The 19,705-nt window shown below is 41.4% G+C and overlaps 2 protein-coding genes across 30 annotated transcripts in view; one reads left to right on the top strand and one right to left on the bottom strand.

Annotated features, from left to right (window-relative positions):
* The window catches only part of ARL6IP6 (ADP ribosylation factor like GTPase 6 interacting protein 6), a 43,419-nt gene extending 38,646 nt beyond the window's left edge, over nt 1-4,773 (bottom strand). Inside the window, exons 1-3 of one of the 4 annotated variants that reach the window (XM_063791208.1) lie at nt 4,586-4,773; nt 2,892-3,129; nt 1,722-1,775 (exon numbers count right to left, since the gene is read on the bottom strand). In XM_063791208.1, coding sequence (XP_063647278.1) covers nt 1,722-1,775; nt 2,892-3,003 — 166 coding nt within the window. In that variant the 5' untranslated portion in view covers nt 3,004-3,129; nt 4,586-4,773. Of the gene's footprint in view, nt 1-1,721; nt 1,776-2,891; nt 3,130-3,363; nt 4,315-4,530 lie in introns of those variants that run through there. The other 3 variants (XM_024354858.3, XM_001141477.7, XM_054679873.2) reach the window with 3 other exon arrangements.
* The window catches only part of PRPF40A (pre-mRNA processing factor 40 homolog A), a 65,639-nt gene continuing 49,695 nt past the window's right edge, over nt 3,762-19,705 (top strand). For 5 of the 26 annotated variants that reach the window (XR_008546795.2, XM_054679865.2, XM_024354853.3 and 2 more), the window contains exons 1-3: nt 3,762-4,565; nt 4,769-5,164; nt 6,268-6,399. Coding sequence is in view for 20 of the 26 variants with exons in the window: in XM_054679865.2 (XP_054535840.2) it covers nt 3,762-4,565; nt 4,769-5,164; nt 6,268-6,399 (1,332 nt within the window). In the remaining 6 variants the exon portion in view is untranslated. Of the gene's footprint in view, nt 4,566-4,692; nt 5,165-6,267; nt 6,400-7,770; nt 7,851-19,705 lie in introns of those variants that run through there. The other 21 variants (XM_024354857.2, XM_054679866.1, XM_024354856.2 and 18 more) reach the window with 12 other exon arrangements.

Here is a 19,705-nt window from a genome sequence, read left to right as displayed (position 1 = left end):
TGACTCTTGACAATAAATTCATGCCATTAGCAAAATCTTAATGATTTTCCTATTTGCTGTAAAAATATTAAGTATCTATCATGCATACCTAAAAGCAACATGGGATTATTTAACCCTAAGTGGAAAAGGAAGCAGGACCATCTCAAAAGACCTATCACATTCCTTTTGATATTGAGCAAGCCATTCCTTCAGATAACAACTGCCAGTCATTCTACTCCTAAATGAGAAATCAGGACAACTTTTAAACAGCAAAAGGTTTAGAATTCATGCCTAGTTCACAAGATTCTGTTTCCACTGCATCAAGAGGTGACAGATCAATAAAAGCTCTGAGAAGCCTAATAATCTTGGCTTATTTCTAGAGATAAAACAATGTAAAAACATACACTGATAAAATGAGTAACTAAAAAGTATGTTTTCTCATGCAAGAAGTTGACAACAGACAAAAGTTTCCATGCAATATCTAAGAAACCAACTTCTTTGCAATTTGAAGATAAAGGGTTCATGTTTCCCCTTCTGCCGAAATAAGGTACACTATACTTAGTGTCACCATAATGGTGATTAGCCATAAAGTGGTAGATTAGAGAGTTTAGGAAAGAATGGGAGAGGGGAGGACATGTGTCATAGTATCTCAACCACCTATCTACAGTGATCAAATCAAATGATTTAATTTAAAGCAATCACATCAAATGACTTGATTCATGTGATCGAATGTAGAGTGATTAAGTTTGATCTCCCCTCCCCAATTTAGAGTGATCAAGCAAATAGGAGTAAAATATACTGGACAGGTAAAGTTTTCAACTCTTCAGAATCATTTTGGTGGAGAGAAATATAGAATAACCTTTTTCACTGGAAACCTGTGAACTATAGCATTCTACAGACACTGCAGAAACTGAGGTCTGACTCTCCTAGTCATTTACCTGTGCAAGGATGGTCAATGCTTTAAAAAAAAAAAAAAAGCTGCACATAAAGATATTTGAACTTAAATTCCTCCTGAAGCCTACATAAGACATTATTTACCTTTGCTAAGATAGTGAGGAAGTTCTTTTGTTTTTAAATTCCTGAGAAGAGCTGTGGGAAGCCTCTTCCAGAAGGTAATTAGAAAATGTTAAATATTTCTCTGGACCTGAGTCACATGCAGTTGTGTTTAAAATGTATTACTAGTGTGTGTGGTACATACACATACCAGTACCCATTAAAAAAATTATTATTGTTTCAGACAGGGTCTCACTCTGTCGCCCAGGCTGGAGTGCAGTGTAACAATCACGGTTCACTGCAGCCTTGAACTTCCCAGCTTAAGTGATCCTCCCATATCAGCCTCCCAAGTAGCTGGGACTACAAGCATGAGTGAAACCATGCCTGGCTAATTTTGTTTATTTTTTGTAGAGACAGGGTCTCACTATGTTGCCCAGACTGGTCTGGAACTCCTGGGCTCAAGTGATTCTACTGCCTCAGCTTCCCAAAGTGTTGGGATTACAGATGTGAGCCACTGCACCTGGCCCCATTAAAAAATTATAGCAAACATACCATATTAGGCATACACATACTCCACACATATAAAGGAAATCTAATAACATTTATCACCAACATATGCAAATTAAAAACAAGACTGAATGACTGCACATAGAAATACGTTAAGTATTTTATCCCAAAGTTAGTTCCAACATGATCTGGAAACACAAACGTGAGCTCAAAACCAAAGCAAGCAGCAATTAAGTCCATACCTAATAGTCCAGTGTCTACATCATCTTCATTTTTCAAATTCTCAGCATGCAACTCTGCAAATACAAAGAGGGACTTAGGTAGGAAAGTAATACTATAATTTGAAAAGTAACTCAAGGGCTGTGAAGGCATTGTGGAGCTGTGGAAAGTGCTCTGGAGTCACAAAGAACTGGGTTCAAATTCTGATTCAATTTACCAGCTATGTGACCTTCAGCAAGCAAATTAATGTGTTGACCACTAAGGTAGCCAACAGCTATATACCGTACATAGGATGAGAGTACTGTTTATTCCCTAAGGTAGTGGTAAACACTAAAGGGCATACTCGGTGGAGTTCAGTTCCTTTCTCTATTCTTCAAAATAAGCACAGTTCAATGTCTTCTGCAATGGAATTCCACTTATCATGGTTTTGTGACTTTATGATACAATGGCAATGTCTCCGAGCAAAAGAGAAACCACCTAGGAGACAAAACTATCAGAATTGCAAAAAAGGGCAAAAAAGTGGGGAGGGGAATGATAAATGAAACACTGGCAGCCAATCATTTAAGACTGATAATTTACATTCCATGCACACTCAAAAAAGGGTAAAAAAGGAGGGAGGGGAATGATAAAGAAATGAAACATTGGCAGCCAATCATTTAAGACTGACAGCTTGCATTTTATGCACATTCATTTTACCATTTTATGAAGAGGTAAAACCCACATCAACTGGCCAAAGTGTCTTCTGTATGAAAATCAAGCATTGTAAGGTTTTAGATGCCATGCCATCTGCAGCCCACTAAACGCTAGGAAGCAATGAGGACAAATAAAAACTGGAGTTAAATAGATTTAATTATATTTAATGAAGTACAAAAATAACACTTCAGTGACAATGTTTTGGGTGCTTTTCATACAACAAAGTTCTTTTGGTTTTTTTTTTTTCAGTAACTTGGCAAAGGTCACAAACTAGTGAGAATGGAAATTTAAAGTTAACTCTGCTTCTTTCCACTATAATATACACTAGCCAACTAAATTATACAACCGTATGCCTTGCAATAAACTTCAACCGGCCAATATTTCAACTTCAGACAGAAAAACAAAATTATTAGAGGACGAGTGGACTATACTTTCTGCAACAGAACTCCGTGCACTACACCTGGATACAAACTTAAAAACTGAGAGGCTAATTATTTTACCTATAAAAGAAGAAATTTGGACTATGCGATGAAAATCTTTGTCCCTCAGGATTCTGTGTAGAGGAATTGGTGGACAGCACATCTTTATTTGTGGATGAAGGCCATTGAACATAGCCTATTTTAATTATATGCACTTTTCACTGTCTCCTTTTAATGGTGGGTGTTTCGCATTTTGTTTAATCTTGACAATATTTCATCCCCCGTGTTCAAGGACTTGAAGATATTTCTTCAAGAGTACCTATTTAATCAAACGATCCTTTTTAAAAATACGTCTCCTGATCATGGATCAGGACGCTCCACTTAGAAAAGGCAAAGGGCGGGAGAGCAAAGTAAGATGCAAATGAGGACTCTGGGTGAAAGCAGCTGCCAGCCTGCGGGCTTAGCGCGAGGGAAAGGGAGATGGGTGGAGGCGAGAGCCACACCCTGGCTCAACTTTACTCTGGACAGACTTTCAAGGCCTCGGCTTCAATACCTTTAACGATCAAGTAGGCGATGGCGAGGAGGAAGGCGAGAAGGATGGCGAAGAGCAGCGAGCAGAGAATAGAGAGGACCTGGACCGGCCACCGCCGAGGCTGGGCTCTGCTGCCCGCGGCCGCGAGAAAGATACCATTGCGCTTATCGGGCAGAACGGGCGACCCGTCCCCGTCCGGCGGGAGCACCGAGCGCTTTCTGGGCTCTGACCACGCCCCAGCCGAGAACTCCGCCCGCAGGTCGCGGGCCACTTGGTCGCATCCCTCCTCCTCGTCGACTTCGCCTTCACCCCAGCTGTCCCCCTGAGTAAAGGAGGAATACGATGGCCGAGCCACAGGGCCCGGGGTGCCGGGACCGCGGCGCCGCAGAGCCGACCGCCACCCGCTCTCAGCAAACGACATGGCGCGAAACACAACGAAACCCGCGGAGAACGAGCCTCTCCCACCTGCCCCGCCCCGGGTCCGCAACAGCCAATCCGCGGCAGTGGCCGCTACCACCAGGCCTCAGAGCCCAGGGGTAAACCACGGAGAGCAAGGGTGGGCGGCGGGTTGCAAACGAAGCCGTAGGGCCAAAGGAGAGGCGGAATGCGCTTCGACCAGAGTTCGACCCCAGGGCTGTAGCCGGAAAGGGGAGCAGGAAAGCGCGCAGGGAGAAGCGGGCGGAGGCCGAAGGCTGTCGAGTATCCACTCCCTGCGGGGCTTCGTCCCGGCCGGAGACCTCCGCCACCCCCGCGTCACCAACGGGAGCGCGCGCCCCGACAGCCCGAAAGCCGCATCTTTTCGACGCCGGGTCCTAGCGCCCGCTCGCGCCCTCGGAGACACATTCCCGAACCTATTTGTCTTCTCCCTTCTTCCCCACTACGCTCACACTCTTCTCCAGGTTCCCTCATTAAGGGCAGCTCTCTACCTGGCGGTCTCGCGGTTCCTTAACTGCTCACCCCCATCTCCCTTTAGTGTGGTTCTCCCCACCCGTACCACAACTTCCCTCACGCTACTCGACACGCCTCCTTCGCCCTCCGCCCAGGCGCGCGCTCTCCACCTGGTGCGTACGGAGATCGAACCCTCTCCTCCGAACCCCTCCTTTCGCCTTCCCCGCCCCCTCCCCTCCGCCTCGAGCACCGCGCGCGCGCATTCGGTCCCAGCCACCGCTAACACTAGAAGCTGCTTACCCCCGCCCCCTCCACCCTACTCCTGGCGGCCTCAGGTTTGTGGGGCGTACGTAACTCGGACGGGGAGGGTGAAGGTGGCAGACCCCCACTGCCCCACCCCCTACGGGGTGAGGCGGTCTAAGCTCGGGAAGCTGGGACACTGTTGTCTTCCTTTCCCCTGGGGAAGTTGGTAGAGTTTTCCCGACGGAGGACTCGGCGCAGAAACTTCCTCCGTCCTCCTCCCCCCCACCCCATGCAGGCGACGCCGAGTGAGGCTGAGGCTGGGGGCGAATCGCCGCAGAGCTGCGTGTCGGCGGCGCATTCTGATTGGACAGCGGGGAAGCCCGTCAGCCTGTTGGCCCCGCTGATCCCGCCCCGTAGCGCAGGGCAGCCTTTAACCTTTAGCCCCAGTGGGCGCCAGCCACTCAGATCGCTTCTTGTTGGTATGTGTAGCGGCAGTGGCCGCCGGCGGAGCAGTCTGAGCCCGACGATGAGGCCGGGGACGGGAGCTGAGCGTGGAGGCCTCATGGTGAGTGAAATGGAGAGCCATCCTCCCTCGCAGGGTCCTGGGGACGGGGAGCGGAGATTGTCCGGCTCAAGCCTCTGCTCCGGCTCTTGGGTCTCTGCTGACGGCTTCCTGAGGAGACGGCCCTCGGTAAGGGATCAGTGGGGCAGGGGGAAGGCGGCACAATGAAAAACGGAGTGAGAAACAGGAAGCTTTCTCCGAAAGGAGAAGAAGATAAGAGTGGACGAAGGAAGAACTCGAGATGGTGGGATATGTTCTGAGGGAGAGAAGTGGAGGGTGGAAATGCACAAAGAGAAGGATGTGAGACCCTGGAAGTTCCCCGTGGGCTTGGCCTAGACAGATGCGTGGTGAAGGTGCTGGCTCTTGGGCGGGGTGAGCGTCTTGGAGCTTTAGGCCCGATTTTAGCTGGGAGGGGGAGGCAGGGGCTTGATACTGTAAGACTTTAACAGCGGCTGCCAAAATTTGTTTTCATTAGTCGTCGGGGTGGTCTGCAGGGGGAACTGTTGGGACAATTGGCAGGAGATAATTAGGTGGTTTTAATTTAAAACATAGAACAATGGACTCATCGGTGAAGAAAGTAGTTGTCTTTTTAAACTGCGTTAAAAAGGATGAATTAGTTGTTTGCATTTAGTGTCCGTGAGTGACAGAACCTCAGTCTTTGAAAATGTATTTTTGGCAGAAGGAATTTTACCTGTCTTAAAGGTAATGTTAGGAAATAAGTTTGTTAGGAGTGAATTGTGCCTGGGTAGCCATACTGTTTGTGTTTTATAAGACCGACTCTCACCTGAGTTAATTGGATAGAGCATTTTAAAGTTTAAAATCAGTAGTGTTATAAAATAACAATAGCTGGCTATCTTTTATATCTGCATGAAATAGGAGAGTTGTTGTTTTCACCATAACAGTTTTAAAATTAGTATTCAATGTGTATCCTCCAAGCTTAGCAAGCCAATTAGTAGCTGGTTAAGTCAGTGCTTAAAAAATAGAGAGAGAAAACCTATGATCCAGCGGTCCAGGATTCATCTTAACTTTTCCCATTTTTTTACGGAATTTGCAAGCTCGTTTTAAATACTAGCAGAATGCGTTTTGTTTGAAACAAGGTATAGACTAATCCAATGATGTTATTACACATAAGCTTAATATTATGTCGCTTCAGATAACTGATCTGTTGAAATGAGATTTTTGAGAAGCATTTAGTATTATTTGCTCATTTAAAAATGTTCACTGTTTTTCAGATGGGGCACCCTGGCATGCATTATGCCCCAATGGGAATGCACCCTATGGGTCAGAGAGCGAATATGCCTCCTGTACCTCATGGAATGATGCCGCAGATGATGCCCCCTATGGGAGGGCCACCAATGGGACAAGTAAGACTGTTTTTGTTTTATTTTGCATTTATTTATTTGTTTTTGCCTCAGGTATTCTATCAAGATTTCAAAATCTAGGTCAGTAGTTATAGCTGTTTAATGATTAGTTTATGCCCGAATAATTTCAAATAAGCCAAATGTTAAATCATGTTTGTAACGGAAATTTGAATAATGGAAAAGTCTTCTGAGAAATTTAAATAATGAAAAAGTCTTCTGAGAAATTTACTGATGACCTCAAAACTAAGAATCTTTTTCTTTATTATTTAAAAGTAAAGTGTGGATCCAGGCTTTTATTTTTAATGATTATTTTTTCAAGAATGCCAATTGAAGTTGATGGTCTAAGAGTAAATATTATCTGATACAGCAACATAACTGATTTTGGTAGACCATGTAAATAAATAGAATCTGAAAATAGCTATTGTTTTGGTTTAGAGCGAATTTTATTCCTGAAATATCTTCCTCTTTGTGTGTTGGAGGAGGGTGAGGGAGGGTGGGGAGTTTGTGCTCTATAATTCTGATTCTTCATAGGACAGTGCCAATAGGTAGTTCATTTTCCACTTACACTATTTTTTTTTAATGCTTGTTGCTTCTACACTCCTGCTTATGAGCTGTCCCTTCCATCTCTAGCATAAATTGTAAATGGACATTTTGTAGGAGTGATTTGGATCAAAAGGTTTTAATGCTGATTCAGTGATTTCGGTAGAACTGAGTTTCTAGAGAAGCATCCAAGAAAGGTAACAGGTTCAGTTACCATGAGTAATTTTGTGCTTCATGTTAAGTTCTATAATAGATCTTTAGGTGGCTGGGTTATTTCCATTTGAGTATTTCCATAAATCATCAAAAATTTAGGCTAACAAAATATTTTGGAAGCCAATTTCATGTGATCTTTTGCTAATTAGTACTGTTTGATAATTGTTTAAGCTTTCATGGTTAAAGTTATTGGTGAAATTGCAGTGGGAAAAGGAGCTTGCTATGTGTCTGTCTCTTTTTACTTAACCTTAAGAGTAGAAGGGCTTAATGTCCAGTGATTTTCCTCTTTTTTTTTTTTTAATTTGGAATATTGCCCTTAATTTTGTTAAAAAAAACAAAACAAAACCTTTATTCAAAGGCACCAGCCCCAAAAGATTCTGCTTGCAGGAGTTCTTTAAATAAAAGAGCCTTTTATTCTGTTACTCTAGAATAACACAAATTTTAAAACTCTCTAGGTGATGGAGAAACAACTTTGATTCCTCTTCTGTTTCTTTCCATCTCTAAGCAGCAAGGAGCTCTTCTTGTTTTCTTGGTAGAGCTGCTCTAACTAGATAATGAGCTTTAAAAATATTTATTCTTTAAATGCTCTGGTTCTTATTTAAAATTAGTTTCTTTCCACAGAAAGATAAAATAAAACAATTTGCTACTGCCAGATGCTTCTCTCTTTTCTGGGGCCTTCTGTTTCCATTGGGCCAATCAAGGTAAGTTTTGCAAGGGATTGACCTGCTTACCCTTGCTGTAATGGTGCTATTGCACTACCAAAACCAAGATACCAGCTAGTCATATTTCTAGTTAAAAAAAAAATGCAGATTTTATTTTTTAGAAGTACTTTCATGTATCTCATTGACATAAGCTGGTCACAGTTTGCTTTATGGCCCTTTCTCTTTAGCTGTATCAGTGACCATCTTTCTAGTAAGTTTACTTGCTACTTGGTACACATCCATTCAAATAACTGATTTTTTTGGTGTGGTTTTCTTCTACTTTTTCCTAGGCTAATATATGCCATGTGCCTTTAAGTAGACCTAATTATTTAGATGTTTAGAATTCTTCTCCCTCTGAAGGCTCCTGTTAGTATAATAAATAAATGTTTTAGTAGGAGTTATGCTCTGAAAGTCCCAAAAGAATCTCCGCTGTTTTTGTCAGAATTATATAATTCCCTTTTATCCCCTTAATATTTCACTAACAAATATGGGTCCCAAATCTTGGTAAAACAAATTCTTGTTTTAGCTTTATAACAGACTGGGAGAGCATGGATAATTTGAATTCTCAAATCAGAAATCGTATTTGAAACTCTGTAAACATTGCTTTAAAAATTAAAGGTGATAATAAATAGGACAATTGATCCTTTTTCCTGCATTATTTCTTCTGCCACTCTTGGAAGTACTCAGGAGGAATAAGTGGTCAGAAGATAATTGAGAAGAAGCAGGATGTCTGTCTGTATCATTCACAGTAGTGACAGTTGGGAGGGTTCTGCCATGCAATTTAAAAAAGTCAGTTCACAAATTCTTTAGACTTTGGGACTGAAGGTTATAAAAACCTTCATGTGTTGACTGGTTTGCATGAACATCTCATGCTGGGACTAGCTAAAGACTAAAATTGGTGGCAGTCTTACTTGCCAAATAATTGTGGTCTTTGGAATGTTACCAATATGACATGAAACTGTAAAACTTGTTTGTAAAATAATATGCAGACTGGGTAGCACAATGATGTACGGAAGCCAGGGTTCATAATTTCTCAAATGCATCAAGCTATTTAGCTTAAAGAAATGGTGTGTTCAAATTTTTTTTTTCTTAATTCATGAGATGACCTAGAGTGCCATCTCATGCATTTAGGCTGACTCTTAGTAGTAATAAATATTTGATGATTATCAAATTGAGCTTAATATTCTTTCAGGTTTATTTCAATTTTCTATCTTGTAGATTAAATTTGCCTCTTATTCTATATAACTTTATAGGAAAGTCATACTTTTAGAGTTATAGGTTCTTATAGCTGAAAGGGACCTTACAGGTTGTTTAAGCGTTAAATAATATGTGATTTAAGATGCTTTGAGGATCACTGGTTAAATGTTAGTAAAGAAAGATAAAGAATTTTCCCTGCTGGATGGCAGTACTCAAAAATTTCCCATTGGGAGGCCGAGGCGGGTGCATCGCTTGAGCTCAGGAGTTGGAGACCAGCCTGGGCAACATGGTGAAACCCCATCTCTACAAAAACTATTTAAAAATAAGCTGGGTGTGGTGGCGTGCGTCTGTCGTCCCGGCTACTTAGGGGGCTGAGGCAGAAGGATTGCTTGAACCTGGGAGGTCGAGGCTGCAGTGAGCCAAGATCACGCCCTGCACTCCATCCTGGGTGACAAAGTGAGACCCTATCTCAAAAAAATAAAGATTTTCTGTAGAGATTTCTATCAATAAAATTATGTGTGAGGCTGTCTTCTTCCTCAGTGTCCATAGTAAATGCTGTTTTCATGTCTTTTGTGTTTTCTACACAAAGGACATGCAGGTCCTGCCATCTTTATCACAGATGATTATGCCTTTGCCCCAGAGTCATGCTAGCTGGCTCTTTTTTTTTCTCCCTATTTTGAGTCTTTATTTTCCTCTATCAGTGAGAAGAGTAGAGTAATTGAGTTAAGGTCCCTTTCAGCTCTAACAGCCTATGATTCAGTTCAGATCATTTGATAAGAGTAGATATCAGATTTTATGGGATGATATGGAAATAAAAGAACAGAAAATTCCTTTAGTAATGCCTCCCTAATTTTATTTATTCAGTGCTTTTTTTTTTTGGTCTTTGGTCAGTAAACTGATAAATGAATAATTGCTTTTTACAAATGAGTTTGATTTTCTTGCTCCTATATTGAGTAAGGCTGGCTCTAATAGATCTTATTTTATTTCAGTTCCTGCTACCACATGAGCCCAAGTCGTCACTCTCCCATGCCTAGGTTATTCAACAGTTTTTGAGTTGAGTTGGTTTTCTTGCTTCAAGGATGCCCCCCTGCCCCCACAAATTTTAGATTTCAATGTGTTATCTCCTTGCCCAAGAATCTCCAGTACTTTCAGTGCCTATAACATAGTATCTAAATTCCACAGCTTAACTTTAAAGAACCTCCCATAGTACATGTCAAAGCAGGATTCAAGGCTGCATGTCTTTACACTCCCTAATTTGAACTTAGGCTGGTCTTTTCACGGTGTCTTGAGTGATTATATTAGTTCACAACTTCAAACTTAGGCTGTTCTTCTTACCCTCCTGCCCCCAGCTCAGTATCACCATGAAGTTTGCTTACCTCTGTTGTACTATTTCAAGTCCTGCCTTCTCCAAAAGTTTCTCAAAAATGACTTTTGCCAACATATACCTCCCCTTCAGATTATTAAAGAAAATATATGTAATCTACCCATAACTCTTACCGTTTCACTTATTTTGGCACCTAGTTATTGACTTGTTTTATGGTTTCTTAATTTGCTTTAATTTTCCAACAAGTAATAGATTGTAAGCTCTTAGAGGGCAGGGGCTATGTTCTGTACTTTTTAAGAAGCCTATAGGTGCTGAGCACAGTTCTTGGCACATCATGGGTGCTCAGTAAAATACTTGTTGAATGAATGAAACAAATAACACAGATATTCTTTCCTGCAGTATAAACCCGTAAGTCAGTCAGTGTTAAATGTGACTGTTTCCAGTGGTTACTTGTGACTTTACGTTGTTACTACTTATTCTTGTTTTTAGTGTCTGCCTCTTTACTCTTACTTTTTCATTTGACAAAAATGGAAGATAAATAAGATGAAATAAATAATTTTTGTTTGGAGAATAAAACTAAAATATTTCCATTTGCAGTCGACCCTCTGTATCCAGAGATTCAAGCAACTGCGATGGAAAATAGTCTTTAAAAAAGCAACAACAAAAAAATACAAATTTTAAAAAATAAAGTATAATAATTCTTTTATAGCATTTACATTGTGTAAGGTATTATAAGTAATGTAGAGGTAATGTAGAGGAAAAAATAACAAAGTAGGATATAGGCCTTGCAGAGAAATTTAGTGTATTGGTACCTTAGACTTACCTGACTGATTTGACAAATTTATTTGTTGCTGTTCCTTCTGAATTACCCTTCCTTTTGAGTAGCTACAGGATCCATGCCATTGAATTGGGCATTAGCCAGTGACAAAAAAGAGATAGAATTTTTGTTTTTTAGGTCATCTGCTCATAATTCTTGAATCTGGGTAACTTCTGGGTACATGTGGATGACTCAAGCAAGTACTTTTAAAAAATATCTTAACTCAGACCTAATGTCTGTAAATTCTTGACTCAATGTGTAGATTTTTGACAAATGTTAATAGTGAGACTACAAATATGTTTATTTTCATTATCTTTAGATAGCAGTTCATTTAAATATGAGCTCATCTATTCACAAACTTAGTGTGGAAAGATCTAAGGAGGACCACATCAGTTGAGAAGAATGACCTGCATCCCCTGCTCCCCTTTTGAAATTCACAAGGCATAATATTTACTAAAGTGATGAGAAGTCTTGCAGAAGCCTTTTACAATTTTTACTTAGTATTTCTGTCTTATTTGACCATCTCCCCCATAAATCTCCCACATAAAGCATTTGTTTTGCTTTATGTAGCACATTGTATGAAATGAGCATTTTGTGAGAAATGCTGAATTAGGGCCCTTTATTCTTTTAGTTTGCTCTTTAGGAGAAAAAGGCAACATCAAAATAAGTTAGTGTTAACACACATATGCATAAATGAAACAGCTTGTGTAGTGCAATGAATGTATTCATTAGATAGTGGATCAAAAGAGGAAACAAGTCAATAGATTAACCTTTGATTTTTAAATTAGGCTTGTTGAATATCATGATAAGACTAATAGTAGTATTAATAGATAGTAAAGATTTGAGGCTGGGCACGGTGGCTCATGCCTGTAATCCCAGCACTTTGGGAGCCCGAGGTGGATGGATCGCTTCAGGTCAGAAGTTCGAGACCAGCCTCACCAACATGGTGAAACCCCATCTCTACTAAAAATACAAAAATTAGCGGGACATGGTGGCACACACCTGTCATCTCAGCTACTTGGGAGGCTGAGGCAGGAGAATTGCTTGAACCTGGGAGGTGGAGGTCTCAGTGAGCTGAGATCACGCTATTGCACTCCAGCCTAGGCAACAATAGCAAAACTGTCTCAAAAAAAAAAAAAAAAAAAGATTTGGTACATATGCATACACCATAGCAGTGTACTAGGGATTTTGGGGTTTGTTTGTTTGTTTGTTTTGAGACAGAGTGTCTGTCACCCAGGCTGGAGTGCAATGGTGCAATCTCCACTTATTGCAACCTCATCCTCCCAGGTTCTCCAAGTAGCTGGAATCACAGGTGCGTGCCACCATGCCTAGGTAATTTTTGTATTTTTAGTAGAGTCAGGGTATCGCCATGTTGACCAGGCTAGTCTCGAACTCCAAGGCGCAAGTGATTCTCCTGCCTTGGCCTCCTAAAGTGCTGGGATCACAGGCATGAGCCGCCTTGCCCAACCTGTTTTTAACCTAGAGAAATAGGTCCATGTTGTGAAGGTTTATAAGTAGGAATTAATAGATGACATTCCAAGTAGAAATTATTAGTCTCATTCTTATTTTTTTCCTTACCTTTCTTTTTCTTTTATTCAGTACACATTTAAGTCTGTTGGGTGTGGTACCTAGTGTACAGGTGATGTATGCCCTGCTCTCAAGGAGGTCATTCCTGAGATACCATTTTGAACTCATTTTTGTCTTCTAACTGCTGGTTTGGTTGTTATGGTATTTCCGTATATTTGGAAATCTAGTGGCTATGAATATTTTATACAGGTTGAGTATCTGTAATCTGGAAACCAGAAATGCTCCAAAATCTAAAACTTTGAGTGCCAACATGACACTCGAAATAAATGCTCATTGGAATGTTTCAGGTTTTTGAATTAGGGATGCTCAACCAGTAGGTAAAAAGGCAAATATCTGCAAATCTGAAAAAATCCCAGTCTGGTGTCAAGCATTCTGTATAAAGGCCTCTCAACCTGTATTTGCCTTCTTTCGCTGTCTGGTCAAGTACTTGTACATTATGTATCACTTATTTTAAACAAGTTAGTTGTACTTAGCAGTTATTAGAGATGTAATTGTTGGAAGTGAATGTTCAGTGTTGCAAAGTGGAAATAGCACTCAGGCAAAAGTTTTCTCAGCAAGGCAGTTTACTTCTGTAGAAGGGTGCGTCTTGCAGATGGAGCAATCGTGAGATGGACAAGGGAGGGGAAGAGGTTCTTATTCTTAACACAGCTGGTCCCCACTGTTGTGTCTTTCCCCTACTGGCTAGGGTTGGACCGCACAATCTAAAGTGACCCAGTTGACTAATGTTTGAAATTGAACCCAGCTGTCTAGGCTGGAAGGGAAAGGCTATCCATTATGACACAAGGCATGTCTAGGAGAAGGAAGAGTTTATCTGAATAAGGTGGAGGAGAGCTGAGGAAGGTTTTGGTGAGAGCTCTTTTTATAAGTCTTTGCACTAAACTATAAGTACAGGGTATGATACAGCATCCTGTAAGAATGAGCACACCTATAATGGCTGTAAGAGAAGGATTGAGGCTATGATTCCTTTTCATTTACCGAACTACCTCTCTAGCCATGTTGAGAAAGGGTTATCGACTCCAGAATTTTTAGTTAGTTCATTGGATAAAGCGGTAAGTCTTTGTAAGACGCTTATTATGTTCCCAGTGGGGTCAGTGTTGTTTGGGATAAAGGTACAGCAGTGAATTTTAATCATAACACAAACACCCCCTATTTTGGCTAATATATCTAGGGCCATTCTGTTTTCTCAGGCCATCTGGCTAGTGGGCCCCAATTGTTCTGTTACCCTTTGACAGCATCCGTGGTGTAATTATAAACCGCTGCTGATTATAATAAATGTAATTTATCCAATCTACGTTTTTATTAGTTGTCACTCACAAAAATATTGACTCAAATCCTGCAGCTATTTGATCTCAAGTTTTAAATTTAAGAGCATTCACATCTTGATATCCTGTCTCAGTTGCCAAAGTTTGTTTTAGGTCTTTAACTTCTACAATAGCTACCTTGGTCTTTTAATTAGATGGAGGAGGAGCAATAGTTTTGTTGTGAGAGGTTTTGGAAGAAGGCTTAGGGGAAAGTGTAGGCAGTAGGGGATCAATGCAGCATATTTCAAAGGATCCAATAGGTTCTATTCCTGAAACCTCAGCCCCCATGCCATAAAACTGGCTTAAAGAAGGGAACCGGCTTATAGAAGGGGAAGAACTTGGAGGGTTTGAGATAATAACCTGTATTGGACAGTACTGGTTTAGCTCACAGCTAGGGGAAGCTGTTTCTTTAGTAAAATGAATGTATGGCTTTAGGAAATTACAACTATTGGTTGGGGCAGTTTATCCGTGCTCTTTAGTGGTCTACAGAACGTTTACAACTACTAGTTGGGGCAGTCCATCTGTGCTCTTTATTGGTCTACAGAACATTGGACCAACTGCAGCATAAAAGCTCTGTCTTGGCGGGGTGTGGGGGGCAATACTCCCAGTTGACATTGGGGTCTTTATTGAAACCTTTCCAGACTAAATGATCCTGATTCACTAATGTCCAGTCTGAGCAGAGCCAGGAAGGACAGAGGTACTTTTTTGGAGTGGAGAGCTGTCTTCGACTTGTCAAGTCTCCACAGGGTATAACAAGGCAAGCATCAAATATAATAGTTTGAGGCGAAATTGACTCGGTTACATTAATAATGAGGTGATCAGCAATAGAGAGAGGAAAGAAGAAGGAGTAATAGAATAGATGAAAGAGAGTTAAATTTTCCTTAGCTTTAGTTTGGTAGGGTTTTCCCCAGGGACTATGGCCCATGACTCTGGAGGGGGCGGCACTTTTTTGACTCGGGTGTGATGGGTCCATCCTTTTTTGCTGTCTGGACTGTGGTTTCAGTAGTTAGGTGCACTAGGTATGGTCCTTTCCAGGCCAATTTGAGCTTTTCGTCCTAGTTTTTGATGAGGACGTGATCCCCAGGCTGATGTTGATGTACTGGGAACTCCAGGGACAGTGCCTGTGCTAGGGGAGACCTTTGGTTTTAAGAGGAGAGAAAGTAGAAGATATACCAAGTATATAATTTTTAAGGAATTGGTCTTTTGTTTCAAAGGTAGGAATGTCAGCAATGGAGTGTAAATAAGGCATTCCATAGAGCATCTCATAAGGGGAAAGATGAATATCTTTCCAAGGGGCAGTTTGGATTCTTAACAGGGCAATAGGAAGACATTTGGTCCATGGTAACCAATTCTCCAGAACCAACTTGGTTAAGTGGTTCTTCAAAGTTTGATTCATTCTTTTTACCCTCCGTGATGAAGGTGGGTGTCAAGGAGTATGATATTCCCATCTAATGTCTAGTGTTTGGGGTAGCTTTTTAATGATGTGTGTGGTAAAATGGGTTCCACTGTCTGAGTCAGCATTTTCTATTAACCCAAACCTAGGCACTATATTTTTAATAAAGGCTTTAACTACATTATTGGCTGTTGCATTTGAAAAGGGATAGCTTCGACCCAGTGACTGAGGTGATCTGTCACTAGTATGTATTTTAGATGCCCTATTGGAGGCATCTCTGTGTAATCAATCTGGATACTTTGGAATGGACTGAAGCCTGGACTCCTTCCCATAAGGGGTAATCTTTTTATAGTTTATTAGTTTTCTTACAAACTAAGCAACTATCTGTAACCTGTTTGGCCAGGGTATAAATTTCTGTGCTCCCATAAACTGAGGACTCCATCACACATGGCTTGGGGCCCCCAATGGATCTCTTGATGCAGTTAGGATAAGATTTCCCTCATAAGGGGTTTGGATAACATTTCTCTCTGGTTTGGCGACATCCGTTTTCCTTCTGAATTCTCTTTAGCACCTATTTTTATTAGGGTTTTTTTTTTTTCATTAGAAGAAAAAATGGGGATCACGGTAAGAGGAGGAAGGTAAGGAGTTAAGTGAAAAATAGGTGTTTTAGAGGAACGGCAGCCTGTTTGGCTATCTGATCTGTTAGGTTATTTCCTCGACTTTCGAAAGAAAGGCTTTTCTGGTGTCTGGGGACGTGGACAATAGGTATTTCTTCTGGCAACTGAAGGTTATTCAGTACTTGAGTGGTTAGCTCCTTATGAGCAAGGTCTTGACCTTTACTATTAATGAGGCCTCGTTCAGTCCAAATTTTTCCAAATGTATGAGCCACTCAAAAGGTGTACTTAGAATCTGTACAGATGGGTCTTTTCTGGTTCTGCAAGTACTTTAAGGTTTGGCTGAGTGTGAACAGCTCGCAAGTTTGGGCAGACCAATCACTGGGCAATTTTTTTGGCTCTCTTTCTTTGAGAGTTTTTCTGTCAATTACTGAATACCCATTGTGTCTTTTTCCCTCAATCACCTGGGAGGAACCATTTATAATAAGTGTCCTCCTGTCCTGAAGGGAGTTTCTCCTAGGTCTGGTCAGACATTTGTGTGGTAATCGATTAAATCTAAACCTGTGTGTTTTTTCTTTAGATTTGGATCCCCTGTTAGGAAACCTGCTGGGTTAAGCAAATTATCAGTGGTTAATGTTAAATCAGCTTTTTTTTTTTTTAACGGAATAGCCTCATATACTTTTAAGATTCTTGAGTCAGCAGGCCACCTCCCTGCTTTCTGGTTTAAGATAGTTCTAACTTAGTGGGGCGTGCGTACTGTCAATTTTTCTCCAAAGGTTAAGTTTTTGGTTTCTTTGACCAATACTGCTGTAGCTGTAATGAATTGGATGTATTGAAGCCATCCACAAGTAACTGGATGTAAGACTTTTGGCAGGAAGGCCACGGGCTGCTGACAGCCACTGTGTTCTTGAGTAAGCACTCCCAAAGCTACCGCATTATCCATGTTCACAAAAAGGTGGTACGCTTTTCTAGGGAAGGTAAGGCTAAGACAGGGGCAGTTATGAGCCTTTCGTTCAGCTCTTTGACCTGATCGACTTCCTCAGAAGTCCACAGGAGATGGTCAGGCTTCCCCTGGGGAAGTTTTTGATATGAAAGTTTACTGTGCATATGAGTTAATCCATAAGTGGCAACATCCAGCTAACCCTAAAAATTTCCTGAGTTCTTGTTTAGTTTGAGGCAAGGGTAGGGACACAATTCTCTCAACTTGTTCGGGCCTTAGTCTGTACTTATCAAGTGGGCTAAATATTTAACTTCAGGCTCCACATACTGAAGCTTTTCCTTTGAGACTCGTAACCCCTTGAACTGCAAATGGTTAAGAATATGTGTAGAGAAGCCAGTTACTTTCTGTATGTCCTCACCAGATATAAGAATATCATCAACATATTGGAGTAGGCATATTTGTTTTGGGATGACAACTTTTTCTAATACTTGTTCTAAAATTTGACCAAAAAGGTTAGGGGAGTCTGTGAACCCTTAGAGTAAGACTGTCCGTCGATAATGTTGTTTCCGCCCTGAATGGGGATCTTCCCACTCAAAAGCAAATATATCTCGACTGTCTTCAGCCAGGGGACGTGCCCAAAAAGCATCCTTTAAATCTATTACAGTAAACCATTGATGATTAAATGGAATGTTGCTGAGAATGGTGTAAGAACTGGGGACAACGGGGTGGGTAGTTTGGACTATTTGATTAATAGCTCTAAGATCCTGTACCAGCCGGTATGACCTGTCTGATTTCTTGACTGGCAATATTGGGGTGTTATAAGGGGACATACAGGGCTCAAAAAGCCCATCTTTAATAAGACCTTTAATTATAGGTTTCAACCCTATCCTGTCCTCTGGATATGGGGTATTGTTTCCTCCTTACAACTTCCCCGGGGGGTTTTAGCTTGACGTGGATTGGGGAGACTTGGAGTTTCCCTCAGTTCTCCTCTTTGGACCAGACATTAGGATTAATGTATTTTTCATCTGCAGTGATGAATAGGTTAAAGAGATGAGGAATCCTCTTGGGCTGACTTGTAGGCCTATGCCTAACTTCAGCATTAAATCCCTCCCTAATAAATTAGTCCCTGCCTCAGGGATTAACAAAAACTGAATATGAGCTGATCGATCCTGGTATCTGACTTCTGTGTTTTTTAAAATTTTTCTTTAAATCCTTCTCTTTTTACCCCAGTTACCAAAAGTTCTGTAGGCAATATTAGATGGGGGGAAACAAACAGGAATGAGCCACCCCTGAATTGACCAAAAAGGTGATAAGATCATGCTTAGGTCCCACTTCTAGATTTATCAAGGGCTCCTGGTGGGACTCTAGATAAAAGAGACAGGGCCCCTGACCCCCGTATTCTTCCTCGAAAGTCATGAGTGGAAGGGCTTCTTTCTCCTTTTTAAATTCAGGACATTCTGTCTTGAAGTGGCCTGTTCTTCTACATTTGTAGCACCTATCTTGCCCTTACCCCCTCTCAGTTCTGGGATTCTTTGACTTTGCTTCCCCATACTCTAGAGGGCCTGGTAAACAAGGTCCTTAGTCCTTTAAAGGAGTGTTTGGACCCTTTATGGTTCTGGCCCCTTGAAGCTCTGTTTAGAACTATATGGGTTTGGAGTCATCTGTTGGAAGGTGGATAACATAAGTTTTGTCTTTTGTTTTTGCTTTTCTTCATCTCTTCTCACATATACTTTTTGAGCTTCCCTGAGAAGTTCACTTAGGAGATGGTCTTCCCAATTTTCTACTTTTGTAATTTTTTTTGAGATGTCTGGCCATCTTCTAGTGACAAATTGGAGTTTTAATATTCCTTGCCCAAGGGGATCTTCTAAATTGAGGCCTGCATATTGTCTCATTTGCTCTTTCAGTCTATTTAGGAATCTCATAGGCCCTTCATCCTTTTTTTTTTTGTTGTTGTATATCAAATGCTTTAGAGGGGTTTGGGGTACTGATTCCTGAATTCCTTTTATTATCATCTCCGTTAGGTCCTGCATGTTTTTATTGTCCAACTGGGGGTCTCGGGCGGGGAATTTCTGGTTCACAGTAGGAACTTTTTGACTGGGAGGACACTCATGTTCCCAAATTACCATAGCAGCCCTACGAATCACACTCCTTTCTTTTCCTGAAAAGAGGATGTCCAAGATGGACATTAACTCTACCCAAGTGTATAACTGAGGTCCTAAAAATTGATCAGTTTGATCTGTCACTCCATGAGGGTCATCTTGCAGTGGCTTAAGCTCTTTCTTTAAATTCTGGACCTCTGAACTAAGGGAGCATTCACGGAGCCAATGGCTCCCCCTCTTTATGGCATTTCTCTTAAGGGAAAGAGAGCAGGTGCTGACTCTTGAGTTGTAGAGGGGAAAGGGAAGTTCTGGATATCCTTTTTACATTGCTCTATTTCACACTGGAGTCCCTTTAGGGAGGGGTCCTTAGGCTGATAGGGGACAGGCTCCTGGGATGATAATTTCTAAAAGTCAGGATTGTAAGGAGGAGGAGTAACATGAGTAGGTGAAGGATCTAGAGTGGGATCTGGGGCAGCAGCGGCTGCCTGAGGAGAGGGGTTGGGGTCACTGAGTGGGGGAAGATGGTCTAGGGGATCCCATGTGCTGGAGTCTTTGAGCATTGGAACTAACTTACTTAATTTTT

The sequence above is a fragment of the Pan troglodytes genome, chromosome 13, assembly GCF_028858775.2.
Source record: "Pan troglodytes isolate AG18354 chromosome 13, NHGRI_mPanTro3-v2.0_pri, whole genome shotgun sequence".
Classification (NCBI taxonomy): Eukaryota; Metazoa; Chordata; class Mammalia; order Primates; family Hominidae; genus Pan; species Pan troglodytes.
The sequence above is the reverse complement of the archived record's forward strand: the minus strand, read 5'-3'. Positions and strand labels throughout refer to the sequence as shown.